Genomic DNA, 27,906 nt, shown 5'->3' with positions numbered 1-27,906 from the left:
ATCTATTGGTATTTTTAATGGGTTTTGTAACGCAATGCAGATCCACAGGCAGGATTCATGAGGTTTCATAAAACCCCGCCTCTGAGTCACAAACACACCTCTGATTGGGGGATGTGAATTCTAATAGAGCACTTCGATTGGTTGAATCGGTTTCCCATGGCGACATACATTGACAGCGCGAGCTCCATTTGGACGCTTAGCTTAGCATATATCTGCATTAGCTACAGAGTGGTAAACGAAGTTTGTACACACACACACACACATATATATATTTTTTCAGTTGGTGTAATTTCATGTAGATATTCGACGAGAGCTACATTGTGGGGTAAAGTGTAATAGGTGGCTAATGTTAGCTTTGTGAAGCTAGCACGCTAGCTAACCTTACTAGCTACTATAATTTTACCGTGCTAACCGTTAGCATTATTTTTCCTCAGTGGGCTTCTGGAAGATCCCGCCTCCTTGCAGAGAATTGGCCAACAGCACCTCGCTATTCCTGTTACGATTGGATAATGGTTTTAATGTCATTCATGATCTGAGCGCTGATTGGACAGAATCTCTGTGCTGAGTATTTGTCGGAAAACGAGGGGGAAAGAAAAATAACACCAGGTAACAAGCTAGATAAATAAACCGTGATATTTATTCATCAGGGGTTTAAACTGTTTCTGTACTGACATATTTAAATTCGTTTTGGTGTGAAATTGTTTAAACTGTTAAGTTGTTCTAGAAAGATATGTAAACGAATAGAGCGAGTCAAGTCCTAGGTGGAGGCTGCTAGCTGAAACCTGCATTATTGAATCCTTATAAATTATGTGTCTTAAAAAAATGTGTATGATACTGCATGTTTGAAGTATTTTCTAGCAATCAGATACCATAATTAAATTCATCATTTCATTCATTCTCGCATGACAAAAAAAAAAAAAACCCTGGAAAAATATACCTGTAAAATTAATTGGGGGTGGGGGGACAAATTAATGGAAAAAAAAATCAATGCAAGAATTAAAACGAGACAAGATCAGGAAAGATGGATTCAATACCCACATGGCTGCTAACAAAACTGACTTAAAGGACTTGACCTCATTCTGATTATATGGTGTTTAGGGTTGTGTGTTTTTTTTTTTAAGACAGGTATATATTTCGGTTTTGGACATTATAACATTACAAAAGTGTAGATTTCTATTTAAACATTTTTTTTTTATAGCAGTGGCTGAGTTTCAACATGCACATTGTGTGTTTCTGTCTGTCCTTTTATGAAATCAGCTCCTGGTTTCCTTTTTTTTAATACACATTCTGATCATTTTGGATTGTAGGAGGAAAAGCTGGCCGACATGGACGAGCAGAGTGTTGAGGTATGCCAGTGGGAATTTTTAATATTGATTCAGACATAAATAAGCTTGTGTACGTGTGTGTCATGGTTGGTGTATTGTGTAAGTGTTTACCTGTAGATATCGAGTGTAAATGTGTGTGTGTATTGAATGCTTTTTGTTCTTTGTGGTGCAGAGTATAGCGGAGGTGTTTCGCTGCTTCATTTGTATGGAGAAGCTGCGAGATGCTCGTCTCTGCCCCCACTGCTCCAAACTCTGCTGCTTCAGCTGTATACGGGTGAACACACACACACACTCTCTCTCTCTCTTTGAGCTACTCTGGCTAATGATCAAGCCTCTGTTGAGCACAGGATCAATGCAACAGAGTAAAAATGCTAATCTCTGTATTGCTCCAGAAATCGAGCCTTCCCTGTTTTGTTTGTTTATTTATTAGACTGCACCTCAGCATGCCTGAGCATTTAACCCAGTCATTCCTTTCCTGAGGTTCCACTCAGTTTTGGGGCATGGGTGTGGGGATTTATGTTTGTTCAGCTCCAAGAGCAGTAGTGATGTCGGTCGAAGAGGTCTGGGGTGCAGTCGGTGTTCCAGTTCATTCCAAATGTGTTCAGTGCGGTTGAGTTCAGTCAGGACTCTGTGTAGGAGTTCTTTCGCTCCAAACTTAACACGCCATGTCTTCATGGAGATCACTTTGTGCACAGCAGCATCGTTGTGCTGGAACAGGTTTGGGCCTCTAAGGCTACATCCACACGACAACGGCAACGAGATGTTATTTAAAAATATATCGCGTCCAAATGGGCAACGATCAGTAAAATATCGGGTCCATATGGCAACGCAACGCTTGCTGAAAACGATGCAATACACATGCCACACCTCTAGGGGCGCTGTAAGACGGTCCCTTCGGAGACACCAGAACAATAGAAGAAGTAAGGACGCATGCGCATAAACTATTATGCGCGAGACTTCATATTAGCCACAAAGTCAGGAAAATCTGTTCGTAAAATTACATTATAATGACCAAATACAATGAAAAGTATTTTTCCAGTCTCACCTGTGAAAGGTAATCCCATGTGATCTCGTTTGGACGGCAAACCTGTTGGTACAGTTAAACGCAGCTAATCTTTATTCTCCGCTTTGACCTATCCAATATGGCGGCGAGGATGACGTATGATTCTACGCGGAAGGCGGCGTCTTTAATGGTCCGGAATAAATTGAATACTACACGTTGATGGATTAATTTGTTGTTTCTCACCTGTGAAAGGTAATCCCATGTGATCTCGTTTGGACGGTAAACCTGTTGGTACAGTTAAAGGCAGCGCATGAATCTTTATTCTCTGCTTTGACCTATCCAATATGGCGGCGAGGATGACGTATGATTCTACGCGGAAGGCGGCGTCTTTTATGGTCCGGAATAAATTGAATGCTACACGTTGATGGATTAATTTGCTCCTCTACGCCCTTTTTGAGGAATGTATTGTAGGACTAAAACCAACATCTGAAGAGGTGAGATCGCTCCTTTTTTTTATACCTATTTTTGCTGGCGGGATTAACTCTGGCCTAAGGGCAGAGTCTCTCTCTCTCTCTCTCTCTCTCTCTCTCTCTCTCTCACTTTGCACCATTACACAATAAATATTCACAGTGAAAATATTTTGTAAGCGCATTTCATGAACCAAGTTATAGGATTTGTTGACAACTTGCATCGCAATGAGAAGATCATTGGCACTACTGGTGTTAAGAATCAGACCATTTCATAAATGAATATTTTGCTGTAGAGCTGCAGCAGTGTTTGTACAATTGCATGTTTTTGCTTCACTATTACTGTCACTATTCTGCTTCTTGCATTACTACTGTGAACTAACACTGAACATAATAATAATAATAATAATAATATCCAAGCTCGTGTTTCACTCTCACTAGTGCTCTGTAAGGCTTTTTCCTGGTGATATCCTGGTGATATTCGTTACACTTCTACCCGGCGTGAAGCACTCACAGTCATGTGGTTGTGACGTCATCGTAAACAAATCCGTTCTACTCATCCAGATGACTTCACAACGGCAATGTTGTCAGATCTTTCCTGGTGCCGTGTGGACGCCAGGCCTAAACGATAAGCAATTGTATCGGAATCACCTGAATCCGTTGCCGTGTGGACAGGGCCTTAGTTCCAGGGAAAGGAATCTAATGCTGTAATTTTGAAGTATACGCATACACTACAATTTTGTGGCAACAATTTTGGGATGAAGCACATATGGGTGTGATGGTCAAGGGTTTTGGCTGTATTGTGTATCTTTATTTATTTATTTATTTATTTATTTATTTTTTAAACGGATTGAGTGTATTTGACCAGCTTGCTCTGAATTCATTGAAGGGTAAGGGCCTCTGCATGCTCTTGCGACAAGGCTTTCGCAGATAGCTTTTCACAGACAGTTGTAATTTATCGTTGAGCGGGGAGTAATAGGCGTGCGCGATGTTATTCACCGCCACAACGCAAGGGGGCGCGAAATCGCTAGGAGTAGTTGGTGGGTGTGGTTAGTGGAGTGTTTATCCTCCGGTTACTAATGACTAGAACTGGAGTCGTATAGATGTACGTACTTCCTCACTTCCTCGATCAACCGCTCTTCGTGCTGCTCCATCTTCGCTCATATTTTTAAAAAATGGCAGTCGTGAAAACAAACCAAACCGGGAAAGTAGGGAAGCAGAAGTGCGTGTACAGCGGATGTAGAGTGGACCAATCGGAGCCCTCTTGTCTGCGACGCTGTCTGCGAGGCTGTCTGCGGTGGTCACAGTTTTTGGGAGGTGCGCGCAGAGCGTCTGCGAAGGGGGGGGGCTTCGCAGACGCCATCTGCGACGCCATCTGCGAGGACTGGGTTGTCAGCATAAATTGGCCTTTAGTGTTGGTATCTTGTGTCAATATAATTATGATTCTAATATTATATAATGCTGAGCCTCATATTTTTGGATAATGCATCAAACTGGTGTTTTTGCCAGAGTAAAACATGGTGACAGGAAACGTGGAGTTGGTTTGTTTATTTATTTACTTACTTATTTATTGACTTAGTCACTATACACAACAGCTACTCCAATACACAGGCAGTTACTTGACTGAAAGCAGTTGTGATACCTCCCTCTGTGGTGAAACTGAAGATTTCAGTTTTAAAGAGGATATATTATGAAAACTCACTTTTTTAGTGCTTGTGCACATACATTTGGGTATCTGGAGTCTCTACTAACCCATCAACTCTGAAATAAGTTTCAGTCAGGTCTTTTTTTTTTTTTTTTTTGTGCTGGCTGTTTCGGAAAACTTGTGCTTCAGCAAATCATTCAGATTCGACTCCTCTTAGTATGTCACAAGGGGAGATCATTAGAATGATGCTGCTCCCTCATCTGAGTATCTCCACTCATCGCATGAGAACTGCCTTTTGTGAATGAATGTTCGGCTAGTGGAAGAGGGGGGTGGGGTGAGCAGTGGCTCATTATCATTTAAAGGAACAGGCACTCAAATTGGCTTCTCTCAGGGTGAGAAGGTGCTGCGGTGCTTTATCCTTGTGGTATTTTGATGAAAGCATGTCACAGACATTTCATTAAGACCTCAGTGAATTGTGTTAACTTGTGTAAAAGGTGTATAATATGTCACCTTTAATGTTTACATCAATTCTCTTAGAATTTCACGTCCGCATTTCATTCCCCCCCGAATAAACCGGATTCAACTCGGGAAGTTAAGAGAACCACAGCAACCTCTTAATGTCCCTGTCACATCTAATGATTTACAGGTCCAAAATTTAAAAAAAAAAAAAAAAAGAGGAAGCTATTTTAAATTACAGATAATCTTAATTCAGTTTTTACAACCAATCAGTATGTCTGAATACAGCATTAATAAATAGACACCGTGTGTGTGTGTGTGTGTGTGTGTGTGTGTGTGTGTGTGTGTGTGTGGCAGCGCTGGCTGACGGAGCAGAGAGCACAGTGTCCACACTGCCGGTAAGTGTCTCCTCCTGTCTGTATGAACATGTGAGATTCATTGATGCTCAGTGTGTGATTGTTACTCTGTGAGCCAAAATAAAATTATCAGCCAGAACAGTTGCAATGAGATTTTTTTTAAATACTCACTTAAAGGATGTGTATCATGAAAGGCTGTTTGTTAGGGATTTCAGCAAACTTTTGGTCATGGTTGCAGACACTGCCAGGTTAGAAAAGAAATGTGGATTTATTTTATTTTATTTTATGAGAACAAAATATCCTTAGAGTGAATACATGAAAAATTGGAGATTTATAAGGACATTTGACTGGTCCTAATAGAACGAAATTGACTTTTTCTATAATAAACAAACTTCATGATCAGATTGAAATTCAATCACTGATGTTAAGGTTGGTTTTGGGTTTAGGAATAGCTTTATGTAGGAACATTTAACAAAGAAGTCAATACATATGTGGATCATGTCTGGTTAAACCTTTAGGACTTAGATGTGATCACAGCATCATTTTACTACAGTCAAGTCAAGAGATGTAAATTATACTGTATGTATAAATTCGTTGTGTGTGTTGAGGGCTCCGTTACAACTGCGGGAGCTGGTGAACTGTCGCTGGGCTGAGGAGGTCACACAGCAGCTGGACACACTCCAGCTGTGTAATCTTTCCAAACACGAAGAGAACGACAAAGACAAGTGAGCAGAACACCTCACTCGCACAACAATGCAATGTTATGGCTAAAGTCAGTACTTTTCTCTTACTCAGAGTTTACACCAGATGTTTTGTCTAAGCTACAACACTGACGTGTACAGCAGTGTGAAAAAACGTGGCCGATCAATAAAAACATCACAAAAGACAGTGGGACAGTTAATATGTGCGTTCATGACATTCAGACCATCACGCGTTTTCTTTTTTTTCCCCTCTTCATAAAAACACGATGTAAGAGCTAATTGACATGAATCTGGAATGATTGACAGTTTGTGTGGGTTTTTTGACACCCCTGGAAGCTCCGCCCCCTCCCACATCTCACCTTGGTAATCTTTCTTAAACAATTTGATTTTTTTCACTAACATTAAACAGGTTAACATGAGTTATTGCATTTATTAGGGATGCACGTGTTTATGGCCAGCAAAACACTGATTAAGGCTCATGGGGAAAAAATCTCTGGAGAGAGATTTGAATCCAGATTTGATGCCTCAGCCATCTGTGACCAGGAGTCAGAAAAAGCATAATTGGCTTTGCCTCATGAGTAGGAAGGGCATACTCGATCTCCCCTGTCAGTCACAGTGACTGTTTGCTCATGTATGTGGAAGAGGACGGATAGCACTGTCCTCTGAGCAAATTACTATTAACTCAGGGTTTATGCACATGTCAGAAATGCATTCAATGTATATTGGGTTTTATTCGTAAGCTACGTTTGTGTTAATGTATGACAACGAGTGTTTTTTTTTTTAAATCACACAGATGTGAAAATCACCATGAGAAGCTGAGTGTGTTCTGCTGGACCTGTAAGAAATGCATCTGTCATCAGTGTGCACTGTGGGGAGGCATGGTACACAATCAGAGAGTCTGTGCTTTTTTACATGCATATTGAACTAGTGGTGCACTTGTTTTAGATTAGAAATTGCATCATGGTTTATTTAGCACTTGTTTAATTAGCGAAAACCTCTAAATCGTACAAATACGAAGAGCTTTATTGTAGTACGTTTACTGAAAAAAGTCAAAACTTCTGGAGGGACCTGGCTGAGACCTGAGAGTTGATAAGATGGTGCATACACAAGTCAGTATAGTGTTAGTTCATATCCATTTTTCATTAGTTCCGATGCTGACTCAGGTGTGTGTTTGTGTGAGAAATAATTATCAGTGCACACACTCCTTTTTTTTTTTTTTTAATCCCCACCCCTTCCCCCCCAGCATGGAGGACACACGTTTAAGCCACTGGCGGAGATTTACGAGCAGCATGTCAACAAGGTCAATGAGGAGGTGGCCAAACTCCGACGCCGGCTCATGGAGCTCATCAGTCTCGTCCAGGAAGTGGTAGGGTGACCTGTGGGCTGGAGATGCAGTTTTTTGGACAATTTTTGAACAAGTTAATAAAAATGTAATTAGCTGATAATATTGCGAGTTTTGTTGTATATGAAACAATTTAACTTTTAAAATACCTCCATTACATGAAATATCCACTTGGGGGCATCAGAGTTCCCTGTATGTTTACAGCTCTGTGGACGGGGATTTTTTTTTTTTTTTAAATTTTTTTTTAAATGTCACTTTTTTGAAATGGTTCACCTGTGTGTGTGTGTGTTGATCAGGAGAAGAATGTGGAGGCGGTGCGAGGAGCGAAAGATGAGCGGGTGCGAGAGATCAGGAATGCTGTAGAGATGATGATCGCGCGGCTGGACAATCAGCTCAAGAACAAACTCATCACACTCATGGGTAATTCTAATTGCAGGCACATGCTCAGCTCAGCTGTTCCTTCCATCTGAACTGTGTGGGCGTGTGTTACAGGCCAGAAGACGTCCCTCACACAGGAGACGGAGCTGCTCGAGTCTCTGCTGCAGGAGGTTGAGCATCAGGTGGGTGGAGTCATAGTGGCTGATTTATAGAACGCTTTACATGAAGGTTTCATAAACTCTCATTATTTAACATGTTTTATTTAATATTTTTGCTCCCACAGTCAAAAGTTCCAGTTAAGGAAGTGTAAAATGCCTTACATTTACTTATTTATCTCAAATATATTATGTATATGATATTCCAGCTGCGCTCGTGCAGTAAGAGTGAGCTGATCCTGAAGAGCCCAGAGATCCTGCTCATGTTCCAGCAGGTTCACAGGAAGCCCATGCAATCCTTCGTCACCACACCTGTACCACCTGACTTCACTAGGTAACACGCACACAGAGCAACAGAACTTGAATGTCAAAACTGAAAGTATTGTTTAATCTTGCACCCTTCTTATTTTTTAATGTCACGTATTTGTTTGACTTGTGTAATGGAAGGTGATTACAGAGACGCTGAAGCAGATTTGAAGTGTTTGAACATTTGACAGCCATTTTGTCTGTCAGGTTTTGACTCTGTTGTCTTGTATGACACCCTGATTTAATTCTAATTTAATGAGTCATTTGAGTAATCGAGTCATTTAAGTAAGTGACGAATAAATCAAATAAATCTGAGGTGTTCCAGTAGGGTTTTTTTCCCCCCCTTCTATAACTAACAAGTGTTGGACTTGGACACAAGTACTTTAAAGTGCTGATGACACGTTTTTGACATCTTTGGCGATGTTTTATAACATAAGTAATTCCCGATGATCCATATATTAATTCACGAAGGCGCCTATTTTACAAGTTATGATAAAAAACGCTGCTATCTGGGCAAATTTGACGGGGCTGCAGCACCCAGGAGACGAAAGAGGAGGAGGAGCTATATGACGTCAGCGAAAGAACCTTCCTCCTAACTTACCAGTTTGTTGCTGATGTGACAGGTGTTCAGTTTGTCATTTATTATTATTATTATTATTATACATTATTATATTAGTTATTATGCCGGGGCGGCACGGTGGTGTAGTGGTTAGCGCTGTCGCCTCACAGCAAGAAGGTCCTGGGTTCGAGCCCCGGGGCCGGCGAGGGCCTTTCTGTGTGGAGTTTGCATGTTCTCCCCGTGTCCGTGTGGGTTTCCTCCGGGTGCTCCGGTTTCCCCCCACAGTCCAAAGACATGCAGGTTAGGTTAACTGGTGACTCTAAATTGACCGTAGGTGTGAATGTGAGTGTGAATGGTTGTCTGTGTCTATGTGTCAGCCCTGTGATGACCTGGCGACTTGTCCAGGGTGTACCCCGCCTTTCGCCCGTAGTCAGCTGGGATAGGCTCCAGCTTGCCTGCGACCCTGTAGAAGGATAAAGCGGCTAGAGATAATGAGATGAGATGAGTTATTATGCCTTCGCGTTGTGTTGCTGGCTTTTGCTCCAAAACCTACAAGGATGGGGTAAGTTTATTCAAGTTTCCCAGAGATCCCGAGCTGCATGCAAAGTGGGTGAAGCAAGTCAGGCGCACTCGTGACAAGTGGGAGCCCTCACCAACATCCGTCCTGTGCTCTGAACACTTCGATTTGGATTGTTTTGACACCCTTCCCAGCTTAAAAGAATCTCTTGGGTGTTCAGTTCATCACAAACGTGTGTTACTACCATCAGCAGTGCCTACACAGTGTTGCCAGATTGGGAGGTTTCCCGCCCAGTTGAGCGGTTTCAAGTGCATTTTGGTGGGTTTTGAACATATTTTGAGCTGGCAACAGATACTGCTGACGTTTTCCAGCCCAAAATATGTTCAAAACCCACCAAAATGCACTTGAAACCGCCCAACTGGGCGGGATTCCTCCCAATCTGGCAACACTGCCAGTATTCCGGAGGGGGTCTACTAGTAGCTATGCCGGATCCAAAGACAGTCCTCCTGTCAGAACATGTGTTGTGAAACGACATAAGATAAAGGTACGTAGAGCTATAGATTCTACATGATAATCATAAATGTAATCATAAAGTCGGCGTGATATCAGTCATGTATTTGCTTGTGAAAGCTTGCGGCTTTCATGTAACTGCCGCCTAGCAACGAGAGGCAAAGGGTAAAGAGGGTAGGCTATCATAGATTCTATTCGGAAGAGATCAACACAATTCTAGACTCCCAGAAGAGGAAGAGCTAGCACTAGAGAGTTCACCGGCGTTTTCATGCGCCATTTCCATTGAGTAGAACCAGAGTAGAACAGCCAGTGAACCGCAGCGTGTTCTTCCGCTGACGTCACAACATGGCCGCGAGCCACGGACCCAGTTTTCTTGCGCTGTGCAATTAAAAGTTGGATATTCGCGTAACAACAGCTTCTTTTCACGTAATTATAACAGAAATCTAACATGTTTGCCATGTTGTATAGTTTATTTAAGAAATTGCATAGAGTCATGTTCGTGTCATCAGCCCTTTAATGAGCTATATGGACAATAACATTTCTAAAATTCCTCCCACACAAATCTAAAGTTTGCAGTGTTTTAATTATAAAGTGGTTAATCTAGAACCTTCCTACTTATCTGTCTCTCCTCAGTGAGCTGGTTCCTGCTTACGACTCGAGCACTTTTGTTTTGGCAAACTTCAGGTACTTAAACTCCTGGATTTAATATATTTGTAGTAAAGGAAGGTTTGCATACTTGATTTGTGTGTGTGTGTGTGTGTGTGTGTGTTCAGTACACTGAGACAGAGAGCGGACCCTGTGTATAGCCCCCCTCTCCAGGTGTCAGGGTTGTGCTGGAGGCTGAAGGTTTACCCTGTAAGCACTTTTTACACTCGTCCACATTTCCACTGTCACACTGCATCTTGACAAGCTGCTCAAGGTTTAATAAGAATGTGTGTGTGTTTGTTTCAGGACGGGAATGGTGTTGTTCGGGGAAATTACCTCTCCGTTTTCCTGGAGCTGTCTGCTGGCCTGCCCGAGACCTCCAAGTAAATAATTAAAGTTTCAATAAAGTTATTTTCATCACCTACTTTCTGTACAGGATGTTTAGCTGATCTGTGGCCATAACTAAGAACACAGGCACTTTGGATAACTCTGAGAGGAAATCTTCAGCAAGCGCTAAATTTAAATTTGAGCTTTTCTTCAAAATAATAATAATGAGCTGCAGCATGGCTGTACAGCTGTAAATTAAGCTCAGTGAAATTTAGCCTGTCGGGCTGAACTGGAGTTTACCTGTGTGCAGGTACGAGTACCGTGTGGAGATGGTGCACCAGGCTTCCAACGACCCGACCAAGAACATCATCCGAGAATTCGCGTCGGACTTTGAGGTGGGCGAGTGCTGGGGCTATAACCGCTTCTTCAGACTGGATCTGCTCGCGAGTGAGGGTTACCTCAACATGCAGACCGACACTCTCATCCTGAGGTGTGTGTTAAAACCTTCAGTGCATATTGTTCTTTCGGTTACGATGAAGAGCCCTGTGTGAAAGTGTATGTATTCTGACATCCTGCAGGTATCAGGTGCGGTCACCCACCTTCTTCCAGAAGTGCCGTGATCAGTACTGGTACATCAGCCAGTTGGAGGCGGCGCAGTCCAGCTACGTCCAACAGATCAACAACCTGAAGGAGGTGAGCGCAAGACGCACACTACACACTGCACACCTCGTGCATGCGTCTGTTGTTAAATGTGTGTGTTTGGATCAGAGGCTGGCCATTGAGCTTTTCCGGCGGCAGAAATCTCGGAGCTCGTCCCCGCCGGATCACCGCATGTGCCCGGCCACACCCACCACTGCAGTTGCCGCCCCATCAGGCCGAGACTCCCGTCCTGGGAAGAGCACTACAGTGGAGGACACATTGCTGGTGAATGGAGACCAGAGGAAAGAGGAGGAAGACGAGGAAGAAGAAGAAAAGACGCAGCACGATGACTCTAACGTAAGAAGGGTTTCAGTGGCAGAAGTGAAGGTTAATCTGAAATGCAAATCTGGGCGTGCTTTTGACTTTATATATGGAAGTTGTTAATAGGAAGAAGGAAGTCACTGATAGTGGAGCTCCTGTGCGAGCGGAGCCCCATAGGCATAGTGTGTGGATACATAAAGAAACCCATCGAGTTGTTTTCTGATGGTTCCGGTCCTGTGTACGCGTGCCTGCCACCACAGGAAACCATGAGCTGAGTAGTGAGTAACCCATCGAGTTGTTTTCTGATGGTTTCGGTCATGCGCGTGCGTGCGTACCTGCCTGCCACCATAGGATTGCCCTGCCGATGCTGAGTGTTTTAAAGATTTCCTCAATTGCACTTTTTTTTTTTTTTAACAAAACCTCTATCGTCTTTTCAAAGTCAAAGCTCTAATCCTCGGAGCTACGTGTGCTGCATTCGAACGAGGAGTACGTTCCCGAGAGTTTTTAATCCCACTGGGTTTTTATCCTGGGTTTTTGTACAGGGCAGCATATTCATTGCATCATATTTTGTTTTCAGTATATTATTTTTCCAATATGTTTTTGTATTCTTGTCTCAGCAATGGTGAAGTCGAGTTTGTAAATAAAATCACTGCCCTGACTACTCATCAGGCCAGAGCTATTCTCTTTCTGTGTATGTTTGTACAACATAAGGAAACATAACGGTAAAGAAATAAAACAAAAGAGGCTGGCTTTGATATAAGAAAATTCTACATTACAGAAACAGATGGGAGCTCTGCTTTTAGGCAGTGCCTAAATCTATATATTATTAATATACGCAGTTACTTTTAAAGGCTGGGTGCTGTCCAAAAACGGCTTTTTTTGGTGTTTGGCTTTCAGACATGCCCTACTTCCTGATTTTTAGTGACATTTATTCCTTAACAGACTTTTATTAAAATCACGTGGCTACTACTAAGGCACCAAAATGGCGCTGATTTAGATTTGATTAGACATTGTACATAATTATTTGCGTTTGTCAGTGACCCCTCAATTCTCAGTTCTGTAACATGTCAGAAATGATGCAGGCAAATCCGTGACTCAGAGCCAAGACAGTCGCTCCAGCAAACCCAGCTTGCAGACGTTCCATCCGAACACGTCGTGTGAAGTCTGTTCAAAACGAGACAATAAACGTGTCCCATGCACAAAAATAGCAACTGCAGATCGGGTGATAAATCAAACCTAATGACACATGTGACGCAAGGAATTAATCTCTGTCGGGAGGAGAGGAGCTGCAGCTCTCTCAGCAAGACATCTCGTCCTCTCCTTATCAACATCAACTAAAAAAAGTCATGAAAAGATGAGGTGGATGAGGGAAAAGTAATTCTAATTGTGTCAGGACAAGGTGTGCGGGTTTTTTGTGTATGGTCTTTCAGTTAATATTTTTGGGTATATGTAAGGAGCAGCATCACAGTTTTAGATATCAGTTTAATGTTTCAGACTTTATTTATCTTCTGTTTTTAGTGAGTTTGTTTATTTACTGTGTTTTTTCGTAACTTAAAGTCACTATTCTAAATTCTTGCGTTAAAGTCAAGTGATGTACTGGAGCTGAATCCCAAATGGCTGTCAGTTCACTGTGTATGTGCCCTACGCACGGTATAATGTAAAGCCACTCTGCACCCTATATCGTGCCCTTCTGCATGGTGGAGATCAATATTTGAGAATAAGCCACAAAGAAGCACGGCTCCTTGGGATTGTTGTTTCTTAATGTCTGATCAAATTTGCGTACTCTGTTGCTGAAAATTAAAGTATTGGCACCCTATTTCCCCAATCCTATGATTCCTCTAACTGTATGTGTGACGTTAGGAGCTGTCTGACGGTGACCTGGAGGTTGACTGTCTGACCGGAGACGAGGACGTGAACCCTCTGGATGGCAGCAGCACGTCAGGCAGCTCCACGGCGACCAGCAACACGGAGGAGAATGACATTGATGAAGAGAACATGTGAGTGAGGTGTTCATAACTCTCTCTCTCTCTCTCTCTCTCTTTCTCACCTTGTTGGCTGGCTTCTTTCTTTCTTTTTTTTTGGGGGGGGTGTCCTTATTTATTTATTTATTTATTTATTTATTTTTAAATTCTATCCTCTAGCAGTGTCACTAGAAGATGAAGGATGGGTGACAGCTAAAGCTCAACATTTTGCAGCACTGTGAATCCTCATTTGCAAAACATAAATTCTGTATAAACATGTAACCAAATGTTTCCTCACTTCCTGACTCCAGGAATCTGGTATTTCTTTCCAGTGTGGTTATCATAATTGTAATTCTAAAAAAAAAATTGCAAATCTTCATGGTACTACAAATTGATTGATTGAGACAGTAAACGAAATCTAATCCCAACAAGTGAAAGCTGGCCCGAGTGAGTGTGAGCTGAACCTAGCAAAAGAAACCTGATCTTAGTGAGCAAAAGCTGGGACAGCGAGTGAGAGCTGACCTTAGCAAGAGAAAGCTGGACATAGTAAGCAAGAGAAAGCTGGACATAGTAAGCAAGAGCTGAATTTCTCATGAGTGAGTGAGAGAACTAACCCTAGCTCTTAATTCCTAAACTTGATCACTGAATGCAGTGAGGGAGAGAGAGCTGACCTTACTCAGTGACGGCTGAAACTAGCGACCTAGAACTTTGCCTGAAAAACTGAGTGAGCTGTAAAATTGTGCGTGCACATAGAGCTGGGCTTTATTCACGGTGACTTGCTGCTGTTTAAAGTGGCTAATTTGCTGCTGTAGACATGCAGACAGTTGAGCCAGCGCTGGAGTGCTGGCATTTAGGAGCGAGTAGGCGGGACTAATTCAGCCTGAAAGGGCAGCTTTACCCAGAATTCAACTCTTCTGTGCTCTTGTCTAATAAAAGCACAGCTTCTCTCAGAGAGCTGAAAGCACTTTCTGTGTGTGCGCGCGTGCGCTGGAAAACTGTTTGAGTATTTGTAGTGAGATGTCACAGTGGTGCTCCTGCCGTGAGCTAGTGACACACACACACACACACACACACACAAAGCACTCTCAAACCAGATGAGACAAATGAGTCATCAGAGCTCCTGCATCCAAATGCTTCATTCTCTCTCTCTCTCTCTCTCTCTCTCTCTCTCTCTCAGAAACACACACTCTCGCATACACAATGCTACAGTCATGCTCATATGAACACACACTTTCGCTCACCCACGCACATTTCTCTTCACTCTTGGCCAGTTGATTTTGCTGCAGGACTGTTCGTGTCAGCGCCGTGTTAAAGATGCTTCTCTCTCTTCTGAAGCTTGTATGCTGTCACGACCCCGGTCTCAAACTATTGTATGCTTTACCACTGAAATATAAATAGCTAGTTTAGTTTAAACACAGCACTGCTGAACTGAGGGCCTCGGGTTCATCTGGAGTGATCAGGAGATGAGATGCCAGTGACAGAAGCTCTACAGCACTGGAGAAGTTCATCCATCCATTATCTGTAGCCACTTATCCTGTACAGGGTCGCAGGCAAGCTGGATCCTATCCCAGGAGACAAACAACCATTCACATTCACACCTACGGTCATTTTATAGTCATGAAAGTGTTCCGGATTTTCCCGGAATTCCGGATTTTTAGATTTTCATGAAAATTCCTCCGGATTTTTTCCGCTAATGATGAAATACCCGGAAATCCGGATATTTGACAAAACTCTTGAAAATCTCCGGTTTTCTGAATGGAGAAATTTATTTTTTGGATTTTTCGCGTTCCTAGACGCGGCATAATACTTCGCATTGTCCTTGCATGGGCGCAGTCCTTAAATAGCCCAAACATAGTTCATTGATTAAAGACAGGTGTTCTTTGTTAACGGCGCGCGTGCCGGAGCTCGTTAGGCATGCACGCGCCCAAGGCGTGCCTTCAGGTGCACGTGCAGGACTGACACCGTTCTGCGCAAGCGCAACACAATCGCACTGGAAAGCATGTTCAAGCTGCCAGTGTAGCTGCAGTCTTTTTAGTTTCGAATTACGAGTATTTTCTCTTGTGTTAATAATTCGCCGTGTCAAAACAAGCAAAACTTTCCTCCTTCTTTCGACGTGAAGAGAGGTAAGCAAATTATTATATATTTATATATATTTTTTCCCATCAAAGTTGCATTTTGTGGTTTCGAAGCCAAGTTTTAGTGCCGTTTCTAGAACACAACATCAGGAAAACGTGGAAGAAACAGCAATAATGGAAGAGCCAGTTTCTAAGCTGCCTAAAACTGGCAATGGTAATTATTTTTTGTTACATAATGTACTCAGGCTGCCAGTCAGTGTGTGACACACACACACCCACACCCTACGCCCCTGATTTATATGAGAAATTTGGTATTCATTGGTGTGTTTAAATTTACAGACAATACGAACTAATGTAAACAATTGGCTTCAACTTGCGTAAATATGAATTGGAAATGTTTAGTTCACTTTAGCTTATGCAAACGCACAACTCTACTAAAAGATTGATAAACGAGGCTCAATGTCCCCAACATTGAAACCTGAAAGCTTTAGAAACTCTAACAGACCTTTACTTTTTAACAGGACTGTTTTGGGATTTTGCTGAGTTTACCTTCAACTGTCTGATTTTTTTTTTCAAAGTAATGAACTGTGTAGCAGGAAAATCACCGCGTTTTCTAAATGCACTCCTGAAAATTACTCATTAACTAGGGGAATTAAATTTGATATTTTTTGACGTTAGTCATTAATGTACCGTACATGAAAGAAAAAGGCTTAAAAGTTATAACTTGTTTTAGTGAAAACAAATTTTAAAATGCACTAGAATGCAGGATTTTGCATGTTATGTTATTAAAATATTTTCGGGGGATGTTGCGCGTGCCCCCCCCAAAAAAAAATCTTAGTTTGACTTTCATTTCAAAAGTTCAGGGTTTTTTTCTTTGCTCCACTTTCATCTCTAATTTTAGAGCCACCAGTTAACCTAACCTGCATGTCTTTGGACTATGGGGGGGAAACTGGAGAACCCGGAGGAAACCCACACAGACACGGGGAGAAATTGCAAACTCCACACAGAAAGGCCCTTGTCGGCCGCTGGGCTCGAACCCAGAACCTTCTTGCTGTGAGGCGACAGTGCTAACCACTACACCATTGTGCCGCCCACTGGAGAAGTTCACATTTGAGCCACTACTGTGTTTTGTGTGTGTGTGTGAGAGAGAGAGAAAAAATAAATGTACCGTTTTAGGACATGACTTCATTATAACTTGGGTGTGTTTTTAAAAAAAAAAAAATCTCTTAGGAGTTTGGTTCATAAAAGCACAGTTATATCAGTAGGTACGGAAATTCACAACAGCGCGTTCTTGAGCAGGAACCCAGATTTCTGCTACAAACTGTAAAATCCTTTTGAATATACCATGTGTTCGACTGTGGATTATATCTTGAAAAAGATTTATTGGTTCTGTGGACAGCATGTTGTCCATGTGGGCGTGTTCTGGTTTTGCAGTTTCCTCACACCTCCAAAAAACATGTCGGTTGATGGATTGGTGACTCCAGATTGTCCCTTGGTGTGAATGTGTTCCTGGGATACACTCCAGATCCACTGCAACCCTGACCATAGCCGAATGAAGTGTGCAGGTCAGAACCTAGCCATCCAACTTGGTATTAGCAGATGACATTTCTGCATTTGTCCCACACACACACACAATTAAACATGAATAGAGAGAGTAGTTTCAAATGCACAGCAGAAATGTGTTCGCTTTATCAACTAGAGCACACGAGTTCGAATCCCAGCGCTGCAGCGGCCCTTCATAGCCGGCAGCCAAGAGAGCGAAATCAGTCTGTGAAGTCATGTATGTGGAAGAGGACGGATAGCACTTTCCTCAAGAGTGTTACGCTGCTCTGTGTCGCAGCATGAGCAGCAGTATGAAAAGATGTTTGGGTGGCTTCACCAAATATTTCTAGCTGTGATATGGACACGTGTGTTGTGCTGTGCTCATATTTCTGTACTGAAGACTCTTTTCCACCAGGTCTGGAGAGAATGATGTGGAGTACAGCGGAAATCTGGACCTGGAGGAAGGAGAAATTCCTGACGATGTCATAGGAGCCACAGGTGATCTCTTCCTTATTCCTCAGCACAATTTAGTATCAGACTTGGGGAAGGGGGTGTGGACTAAAGTCTGAAGGAGTAGCTTGTATGTTCAGTGATTTGGGATGATTAGAATTTTCAGTATGTATTTATCCTACAACTTTATAAAACTGTTTAATTGGTGTTACTGATTTATTCACATGCAAGCTTTAAACTGTAAGTGGCCCACACTGAGCTGAGTGTCTCCCCCTGCTGCTCAGGAGGCTCCAGTGCAGGTCTCCGGGGTTCAAGGAGGAGCGCAGCAGGAGCCACGGCAAGTCTGCTGGAGATTGACCCGGTCATCCTGATCCAGCTCCTGGACCTGAAAGAGCACAGCCACGTGGAGTCTCTGTGGGGAATCCAGCCCCGGCCGCCTGCCTCACTGATCCCCAGCCAGGGTAATGCTTTTTTTTAATAAGCTCCTCTAACCCACTCATAATTACAGCACAGACTGTGTGTGTGTGTGTGTGTGTGTGTGTGTGTGTGTGTGTGTGTGTGTGTGAATCCAAATCCCTGAAGCGATGGCGAATCATCAGCTGACCTGAGCATGCTGTGATTATTGTCCGTTAAAACACTGGGAACGATGTGGTTTATTTATTTACTCTAAATTAGTTGCTCTAATTTAATTCCCTAAACCCATAATCTGTTTGTGCAGCGGCCTTGGTTTCAGCCCGTAAAGAGCGAGAGCGTCGTTCTCAGGCTGTGCGCCGCTCTGCCCCAGACTTGGCCGTCCTGACCCGACTCAAGGCCCAGATGGCGGAGGTTCGCAGCAAGATGGCGGATGTGAAGGGGCAGCTGGAGGCCCGCACAGGCATCCCTGATGCTCGTGTCACCCCTCTGTGTTCCATTCTGGATCACAATGCCTCAACTGACCTGGAAACAGCAGCAAGACGCAAACCACGAGAACTGGACCTGCTGTTTAAAGCTCCAGGGACGAACAGACACAGCCGCCATGGTACGATATAAACCACATGGTTATTTGTTAGAGAGATTGCTTCTGTTAACACTTTAAAACACTTTAGCATGATTTGGAAGTATGGTGTGTGTGTGTGTGTGTGTGTGTAATAGGTGGCAAAAAAGCTGCCTCTCCCAAGCAGGAAGTGGTAGGAGCAGTGGGAGGAGCCTCTCTGCATCAGAGTTGTGAGACTGGTGAGAAAGAGCTGAGAGGAGCTGCAGGAGATGCTCTCGAACCATCGCTGTGCCCTAGAGAGGGACCCTCCACTGCAGAGAGTCAGTATAAAACCAGTGGCCTTGTCACAAAGCACCGTTGTGCCCTACCCTTGTGCAACTCCTGGTCTTTTTGATTTGTTATTTTTATTGCGTTTAGGTTCAATGAAGGCTCTGAATATGCATGCTTCCCCTCCATCTGTCTCCGGTTCCTCTGAGAACCGCTCCAAAGCGGACGAGTCTCTGTACGGAGCTGCTGTGAGCGATGCTTTTAACCTGCCTGGTCTGAGTACAGCACCCCCTACAGGCACCAAACAGCGCAGGACCACCTGCAGCACGTAAGGATTATCACACCTCCTCGGGATAAAATGACACCCAGTACTTTAGAGCAGTCTGCTGCTATTCTGTCCCAAACCACACGACCTGTTCAGTACATGGGGTATCAAGTCCTCACATGCTTCAGTGCATTATGGGTATTCTAGTGTAAATTGTATGCCTCTGAAAATGCTACTATTTTGTTCAAACTAGTTACACACACATTGATATTTATGTAATATAATTTTACATCTTCTGTAGAGAATGAGAATTAAATGAGTACGTGATTGTACTCCAGACAGCTGTTACCTTCACACATATGATTATTGCAGAATGGACACACACACTGTTCCTCCTTTGCTGTGTTTCAGTGCTGCGCTGCTGACTGACACATCTTTGGATTTTGAGCATGACTGCTCCGGAGACATTCACCAGTCACTGCTGAGTCTCACAGAGTCACCATCTTCCTCCTCACGCCCTGAAGAAGGTGATGCATCTTTATCACACGCACATCTGTAGCGTAGTCGCGCCCATCCTCCTCAGGTGGATAGACGTACTCATTACAATCAAAAGTGTTTCATAAATCACATGACTTGGATAGTTTCTTTTCCTTCTGTCCACCAGAATTAATGCAGAATCGCACTGATGGTGTGTGTTTGTGTAATGTGTGCTCACACATCAGGGTTGCTGAATCAGAAGGCGTCTATGCACCTGTTGCCAGGTATGAGCAGTGACAGCGAGGTGGAGTGTGATACTGAGAATGAGAACGAGGACGAGGCTGGAGTTCTGGAGGATGGAGAGGTTCTCCCACAGCCCTGCTCAGGTTCTTATCCCATCAAACACGCACAAACACAATTTCCTCTCCATCCATGTAACACCTTTTAATAAATATTAAATACGCTGCAGAATGCAGTTGTGGTGAAATTTAATTTTAAATTTTTTTTTTTTTTACAAAGTGTGTGTTTGTGTGTTTTAGGAGAGCAGCTGATGCCAGATGATCTGAGCTTTGTGAGTGGAGGGACCACTGAGAGGTGATCAGCAGACTCCAGAGCACGAGAGGGTGTGGGTGGGTGTCGGTGTGTATCGTGTAAATTTACAGAACCTCATTTACATGAGGATAGAATATTTAGAAATGGAAAGCTTATATACTATAGAGCTGTGCATTCCGTTATGTGACCAAGGGTGGGGTGGGTGTGTGTGTGTGTGTGTAATTAATAAAAAAATACACACAAATATTACACGGTGGCACGAAGATATGAAGTTTATCTTCGAGTGGCGAATATTTTTGAACGCCAGAAGATAAACTCTGTATCTTTGCTCCACCGTGTGATTTTTAGCTTTTATCATAGACACATCCACAAAAAAAAGTATGAAAATTTATCAAAACAATTCATCGATTATCCTCAAGAGTTACCTGTTACCTATCTTTGTGTCTATAAGAGTTGCCTAAGGTCTCACGAGTGACCTATTGACTAATGTTACTCAATGTCCCGGATGTAGTTTGTATGAAAAATATGAGTGGGGTATTTCCCAGTAAAACGCTCATGTCTATATAATAAATATAAAAAAATGGGGGGGGGGTAGGGTTACTGATTCTAAACCACGGTGTGTTTTTTGCACTTTTGTTCTTCAGCTCATTTAAAATGACTGAAATTTATCAGACAGCTTTTTGCAAGAAGTAAATAGACGTATGATAATCTCTGAAAGGAGCAGTTTGGCCAAAAATTAAATGTACACCCCTGTCTCATTTTAATTCCAAATATAGTCTCCACCTGTCAGAATTTAAACCACGCCCCCTCAGCGAGTGAATGAAAATAATGCGGCTTCAGCATCTCACATCGTGTGTGTGTGTGTGTGTGTGTGTGTGTGTCTTTTTCTCTCTCTCTCACACACACACACCTCTTGTGCATGCTTACAGATAGCCATGTCATACAGTGGAGGTTTAATTTGAATTAATAGACATCTTGAACATTTAATTTTCAGCTGAATTGTTCCTAAGTGAATTTAAGCTATGAGGATTTTGGCAAAATCAGTGAAAGCTGCTGCTCTTCTAACTATAAACATCCTTATGTATAGGTTTTGTTTATTTTCCAGTTAGATATGGTTTTAATGCTGTTTGGACTTTAGGTTTGTGAACACTATTCCTTGTGATGTTTTTCAGCTTTGATTTACTCTGTACAGTGGATGCTTTTATTTCCTAAACTGCGAGATGGGAAGTGTTCCTTTCTGCAGGGTGCTTCCCAGAGAGAGCATGTTACACACAGGCATGTGCTGATGCTATCACCCTGTTGTTAATCTACACCATATTTATGACCTCAAATAACCTTCACCTGCATCTCATCCAGGGTTCACCTTCATCACTTGGAGGCAGTAGTTTATCTGACTCTCCACGCCACTACTTTAAGAAGATGCTTATCTTTAAAGAGCATTCATGACAATATTGCATGTAAAATATCGTGGCGTATCATAATACTGATTATCAGCACGTACCTTGTTCCACATTTCACACATTATTTTATTTTTAAATTTTATTTTAGGTCTGTTGTTTTTCTATTTGGTTGTCTGTACTGTACAGTGTTTTGTTTCCATGTCATAATAAACATTGTGTGCGCGCACGCGCATGTACACAGGCATGTTTATTTCCTCTTTAGGCCTGAATGTCTTTTTTTTTTTTTCCTCTCAAATCTTTCCCTATTTACTCCCAACTCTTTCAGACTTGGAATAATCAAAAGGTGCTAATAAATGTTTAAATAAAGCATTTTTTGGAAGTTGTAAAGGTTTGAGATGGAACTACTTTTAGGGATGAATTTGTACTTGTATGTCTGTGATGGTGTATTAATACCACAACAACCTTCAGGAAAGTATAAAGTAACTGGATCTACTTTTTACTGCATCGCTCCAGTATTGATAAGTCGATAAGAACCAAGTGAGGAAGGTTTTCTCTCACATCTGTCTATTCTTAATACTTTTGTGTTGAATTTGTTTTATATTTGTATAAGAAACTGTAGTTTAACAGATTTTTAAATAATAATAATAGAGTCCCCAGCATTGAGCCTTGAGGGGCACCACATGATAATTCTGCCTTTATAAGCAAGTTTGGAGTAAACTGGATTTCTGTTCTTTTCTTAGTACAGGGAAACAGGTTTACATTTATAATCACACACACTACAGGTACAGTGCAGAGATTAGAGTGAAAAACACTGGAGTTTAACTTAATTGCATTGTGTTTGCTCTTCACTCTATGGCTTTTTGTCTGCGTCTACTGCTCCTCATTAAAGAGCTTCCTGGATTCTGTGAGCTTTTCTTGCCTTTCTTTGCTTGTATGCATGTAAATTTTCACCATCATGGTGTTTCTAACCCAAGACTGAACACATCCCCTGACCCAGTCCCAGTTTGTGTACAGGGTGATGTATGTGTGTCCTGATTGATTACAGCTGCACTTTTCTCTTGCATTTCTTTCTGCACTTCTTCCTTGATGAAGGGCACATCAAAAAGCAGACATTTGATTTGTGTGTGCTGTGAGCTCCTGTCTTTTCTGCAAACAAACTGGTGATGTAAGTGATGTCTTTATGTAATATGCAAAGAAATAAAAATGATTTGATTCATCAAATCAGAGTTTGTTTTCTTGTGACAGTTTATCTATAAATAAGCTATTGTGTGTTTTATAGTGTTTGTTTTTCCTGTGTGTATTTGTGTGCATTTTTTTGTGTGAGAGAGAGGGAGATCTGTGCCAGCTTTAGTCAGATTTGGCCTCAGCTGTGTTTTTGTGGATGGCTGATTTTGTGTTGGCATTGTCTTTGTCCTCATCACGTCTACTTTGTGTGTTCCTCCTGTCTTCTGGCTACACACACACAGAGAAGGCGGTGTCCTGTCCATCACGATGCTTGCTCACAGCTATTTGTGTTCTTTTCTGTCTTTCTTTTCATCAACACCAGCTGTCGTATCCTAATAGAAACCACACACACACTTTGTAGTGAAGCTCAGGGCTCTGACCATCTTCTGAAAACCTGTCACTTTTTTTTAAATATATTTATTAGGGATAATATTAGTTAATGTTTAAAGTATTTAATTTTCCTTAACCTCCTAGGGCCTAGCGGTCACATACGTGGACAGCACTTTTTAGAAATTCAGAACAAGAATCCACATATGTGGACATACTTTTTCTCAAAAAAATACATCTTATCAAAGATGATGCTTAGTTTTTATTCTAATCAGGTTCTAATAAGCCCAAATAGCAAAAAGAAATAAAAAATGCATGTAAAAAAAACAGCTTGGGTCTTAGGAGGTTAAAGCTGCTTTTCGACAATATATGTTGTTAAAAGTGCTATTCAAATAAACTTGACTTTATGTATTTTTTTTCTCTCCTACTTTAAGAGTTTCCTTATTGGCACTGTGGCTGTGTTTTACTTTATTTAAAAATTCACAGTAAAGTTACAGAGACTCACATGAACATTGAAAGGGATTTGTTATTGGCACTAAAAATGCCTGACAGGCTGAGAGGTATGTATTCTTACATCATAACACACATCACATCTTTCATAGATAGATAGATGAGGGGAAATTTGGGATTCATCAAAATGCATCACTGCTTCTTTAAAATGACTGCTGGTTATACTGTAACCATGACAACAAGCATCCAGGAAGTACTGCATTGGACGTGCAGGTAGATGAGTGATGACGTCAATGCGTGACTGATTACCTCCTCTTTACGGTGCGCGCGGCTATTAGCACCAACTCAGCGGTAAATAACTCCGTTAATTAAACATGATATCGGCGCGTCTTCCTCAGTTTTAATCGGAAAATCAAAGCTAAATAAATAGTTTTATTATCATTTTGTATTATTGTGTAATTTGAAAGAAAATCCGTGTTTTATTTACAGAGAGCTGATTTTGTCCAATAGGATGCGTCTGATTTGATCACGTGATTCAGAAGTAGCGATTGAGTGAGTTTATTGACCTATTGAATTGAAATTAAAAAGTCAGAATTAATTTATTTTATAAACACGAAGCTGGAGTCCGAAAGCTAATTCTCAGAGAGAGAATTAAAGAGGAGAAAGTGTCTGTCAGGGTTAGATATTTTAAATAAATCTTGTCCGCCTGCTCCTTCAGCCTAGCTCCACTGTGAAGACTCGACTCTCTCAGGAAAGTAGAATTTATGAGTTTTCGTTTTAATTCACCTGGTCATTTGTTATCTCACGGTGTGATTTTGTTGTTTTAAACTTGACAGTTTGCTGAGAGAAAGTGTGGATATTCTTCAGGTGAGAGAGAGAGAGAGAGAGGAGGCTAATCTGAGGTGTTTTCACAAAATGGCTGCCGCGCGCGGGCTACTGTTTCCTACAGAGTTGTTGTTTATAACAATTTTTAAAACATAGTGCAGTGTGTCTTCCTTTCAAAAATATTATTTATGTGTATGGTCATGATTTGTCACTAAAATCGCCGTTGCTCTTACTGTTCAGGTCTTTTCAGGGGAAAGGAGCTCATTGATGCTCAAAAATATGCTGTAAATCGCCGTATGACGTCAAATTCTAATTTCCATATTCATTGAAACGTTGTGGTTATTTGCATAATCAATAGAGGACCTTTACTGACGTCATGGATTTTTGTTTATCATGTAGCGTTCGCCATATTCCTGGGCAAACAAAGAACCGTAGCCGCGACAGGTAATGAAAATCAAGACATCTGCAGTCAGTACAATTTCTAAAGTGATTTATAAAGTTAGATTAGACCAGCAGATCGCGCTACATCGAAAAGCTGAAACGTGCAGGCATCACAGATCCGTATAGCTCCAACTGGTCCAGAACTCAGCCGCTCGTATTGTCTCCAGAACACCATCCATCCGTCAATCATATCACTCCTGTTCTCCAACAACTCCGCTGGCTTCCTGTCAAATTTCGCATAGACTTTAAAGGTGCCATTCCACCAAAAAAGTTTAATACTGGCTCTTTTTGAAATACCATAGTTCACTCCGAGTTGCATATGCATGCTGCATGTGAAAATGTAATTCTACTCTGTATTAGCTTATGAAAGAAAATAGTCGGAAAAACGAGCGAATCAGAAAAAACCCTATGAACTTACGTAAGTTCGAAAATTAGTAGTCATGGCCTCACCTACCTTGGCTTGCGACCGCCGTTCGGATTTAAGCGCGAGGAGAGATAGCAGAGCCCATCTCGTCAGTAGCTAACAAAGAGGATCTAACAGCAAGTTGAAAACATGGCTGAACAAGTTCGTGCCTGTGTTATTTGTGGCAGTAAGACATCAACGTTGCATTTCTTGCCCAAGATAGAAGAGGTGAGGAAGAAATGGTTGGAATTTATCTTTGGAACACCACCAGCAAAGTATAATGCAATGTTAGTACTGTGTTCTGATCATTTCAACCACAGTGACTTTTCAAACTTCGGTGCCTTCAGTAGTGGTTTTGCTTTGAGGTTGTTTTTAATACCTGGATCTGTACCGTCAAGACGATCGACCACCAGCTCACAAGCTGTAAGTAAAACATGAACTTTTTGTTCGAAGGTTTTTGTTACAAAATAGCATGTTCATATTCTCCACGTTAGCATGGATGACATGGTCACAAGCGAGGCAGGGATGAGAGTTTTCCGCTTTTCGGCGGATTTCCGCTTTTCCTGAGTAAAAAACGACCTTTTTATACTATGCCAAATCCATTGAGAATTTTTTTTTTTTAAATTAATTTCGGGGGGTTGGGGTATGTTCCTTCATGCTGTTCAAACTTTATTAACTCCAACGATGTTTACACTATTTGTAAGTCACCATCTTTAGTCTCGTTTAAATCTCGTTGAACGTGATGTAAAATTCGTGTTATCTACATTGCTATTGGTCAAAACATCGATGTTGAGACCATAATAGCCAATCAAAACAGTTTTTACAAAGATGCCCACATCCACTTGTTCTGACCCACTGGAGGGAGCGTCACAGTGCTGTTAGCCAATCAGAGGTAACACGTTTACATGTCATGAATATTAATGAATAAGAGCTGAAATCCTGTCGTTCTCCTGGCACCCACTCCTCCACCAAACTAGAACAGCCTGAAACAGGAGAACCACAGCATTTTTTTCACCAAAACCGGCTCACAGGGCATTCATTCATACTAGAGACCACCGCACAATTAATGAAAAAACGATGCAATGAGACCTTTAAAATCCTGCTCTACACTTTCAAGGCCATCCACAACCTCGTCCCCCCGTCTCCACATCAACACTTCCTCCCGGACACTCAGGTCAGCCTCACTGTGCCCTCTGCCCGTCTGTCCACCATGGGGTCCAGAGCCTTCAGCTGCTCTGCCCCTCGCCTCTGGACCCCCCCCCCCCCCCCCCCCCGACATCAGGAACATTAACTCATTATCCATTTTAAAAACCCACCTGTTCAAACTTGCCTACTCACTATAACTTGTCATCCACTACTGCTAATTTCTGATTTTATTGCATTTATATTGTTCTTTTTTTTGCTCTTTTATTGTCGTTTATGTGTATTGTGAGGTGACCTTGAGTGCCCTGAAAGGCGCCTTAAATAAAATTTATTATAGCTTACCCCACCAACGTTTTTATTCCAAGAAGTGTTTGACAAACTAACTACCGGATTTGGGATGCTTCGACGTCCTGAACTATTTAGTATTTGGGCTTCTAAATACACCGGACATGCTAAAGGCAGACGAAAGTACAGATGCCTACCGATATTTTGAGGCAGTTTTTGTGCCAGAATGTTATGGGAAATTCCTGATAAAGAGGAATATCTTATGATGACAAAGGTAAGCTCAAGTGCAGACTTATAACAGTAATAAACAAGTCAGGGTGCAGATCTGGCATATGTTATGATGCTTAGCCTTGTTTACATTATCAGTACATAAATGTTCTACTAATTGAGCCAAGCATTAGGTCTAATAAAATATATCGCATCCAGATATACATTTTAACATTCATACATTTTCATTTGGCATGTTTGTTGTACTGCAGTACAGCTGCTAAGTATGGCACGCTTGTGTATGTACCAGTAGACTGTACTGAGTCGTGCCAGACCATATAACCTGTTAAAACAGCACAGAGCTGTCATACTAACCTGAGAGAAAATGTTCTCCACACACATGGGAATGCTTTGTTGGCATCCAGTCTTCCCATAGTGAAAAGTTTTATAAAAAAAGGCGTCTTTCCACGTCTGTTATTACATCCAAAAGCACTACAGGTGTCTAGCAATGTTCTTTTGGATGTAACTTGCATCCATTTGCTTACAGTTATACGTGTACACTTTTGCTGGTCGTTGTCAAACCCAAAGCTTGCCTGGCAATGGCTGCGTAAATAAATCCACAGTTGGGATGATGTTGTGTGAGTCCTCCGTACACTTTTTCAATGAAATAAAGTGGAAGAAGCTTAGAGCCGCATATTCCAGACTATTCATAATATAATAATAATTTGTTTGTTCGATGTTTATTTATTTGACGACATCACTGAAAATAGTATGATGCGATATCTTTTACTCTGATCAGTCAGTTTGTGACCATGTTTGTTCAGAATCTGGAATACCGTTGATGCATGAGTAATGATAAAGTAGAGAAGGAATATTTTAAGTACCGCAGTGATAGGCCAGTCACTTTGCAAGGCTATTAAATTATTTACAAATCACTTAGAGATGCATTATTTCATATTATTTTTGGACTGTCTTTATTATTTTACA

The 27,906-nt window shown here is 41.8% G+C and overlaps 1 protein-coding gene across 6 annotated transcripts; it reads left to right on the top strand.

Moving 5' to 3' along the window:
- Positions 1 to 159: 159 nt before the first annotated feature.
- trim37 (tripartite motif containing 37) lies at positions 160 to 22,801 on the top strand. 6 transcript variants are annotated; one of them, XM_060909451.1, is made up of 27 exons: positions 168 to 325; positions 435 to 606; positions 1,308 to 1,346; positions 1,498 to 1,599; positions 5,254 to 5,294; positions 5,861 to 5,977; positions 6,747 to 6,834; positions 7,197 to 7,319; positions 7,592 to 7,715; positions 7,788 to 7,855; positions 8,038 to 8,162; positions 10,354 to 10,404; positions 10,494 to 10,575; positions 10,672 to 10,748; positions 11,003 to 11,182; positions 11,271 to 11,385; positions 11,461 to 11,688; positions 13,513 to 13,649; positions 17,646 to 17,728; positions 17,965 to 18,141; positions 18,399 to 18,698; positions 18,812 to 18,973; positions 19,071 to 19,248; positions 19,597 to 19,712; positions 19,908 to 20,048; positions 20,202 to 20,291; positions 21,387 to 22,801. In XM_060909451.1, exons 3-26 carry the CDS (start codon positions 1,326 to 1,328, stop codon positions 20,258 to 20,260), a joined length of 2,895 nt encoding a protein of 964 aa, XP_060765434.1. In that variant the 5' UTR covers positions 168 to 325; positions 435 to 606; positions 1,308 to 1,325; the 3' UTR covers positions 20,261 to 20,291; positions 21,387 to 22,801. The 6 variants fall into 6 exon arrangements, with proteins under 6 accessions (XP_060765431.1, XP_060765434.1, XP_060765433.1 ...); XM_060909450.1 differs by having other exon boundaries at positions 20,202 to 20,301; XM_060909448.1 differs by having other exon boundaries at positions 160 to 231; positions 20,202 to 22,801.
- Positions 22,802 to 27,906: the final 5,105 nt, after the last annotated feature.

Source organism: Neoarius graeffei, chromosome 25, assembly GCF_027579695.1.
Source record: "Neoarius graeffei isolate fNeoGra1 chromosome 25, fNeoGra1.pri, whole genome shotgun sequence".
In the NCBI taxonomy this organism is placed as follows: domain Eukaryota; kingdom Metazoa; phylum Chordata; class Actinopteri; order Siluriformes; family Ariidae; genus Neoarius; species Neoarius graeffei.
The sequence above is the reverse complement of the archived record's forward strand: the minus strand, read 5'-3'. Positions and strand labels throughout refer to the sequence as shown.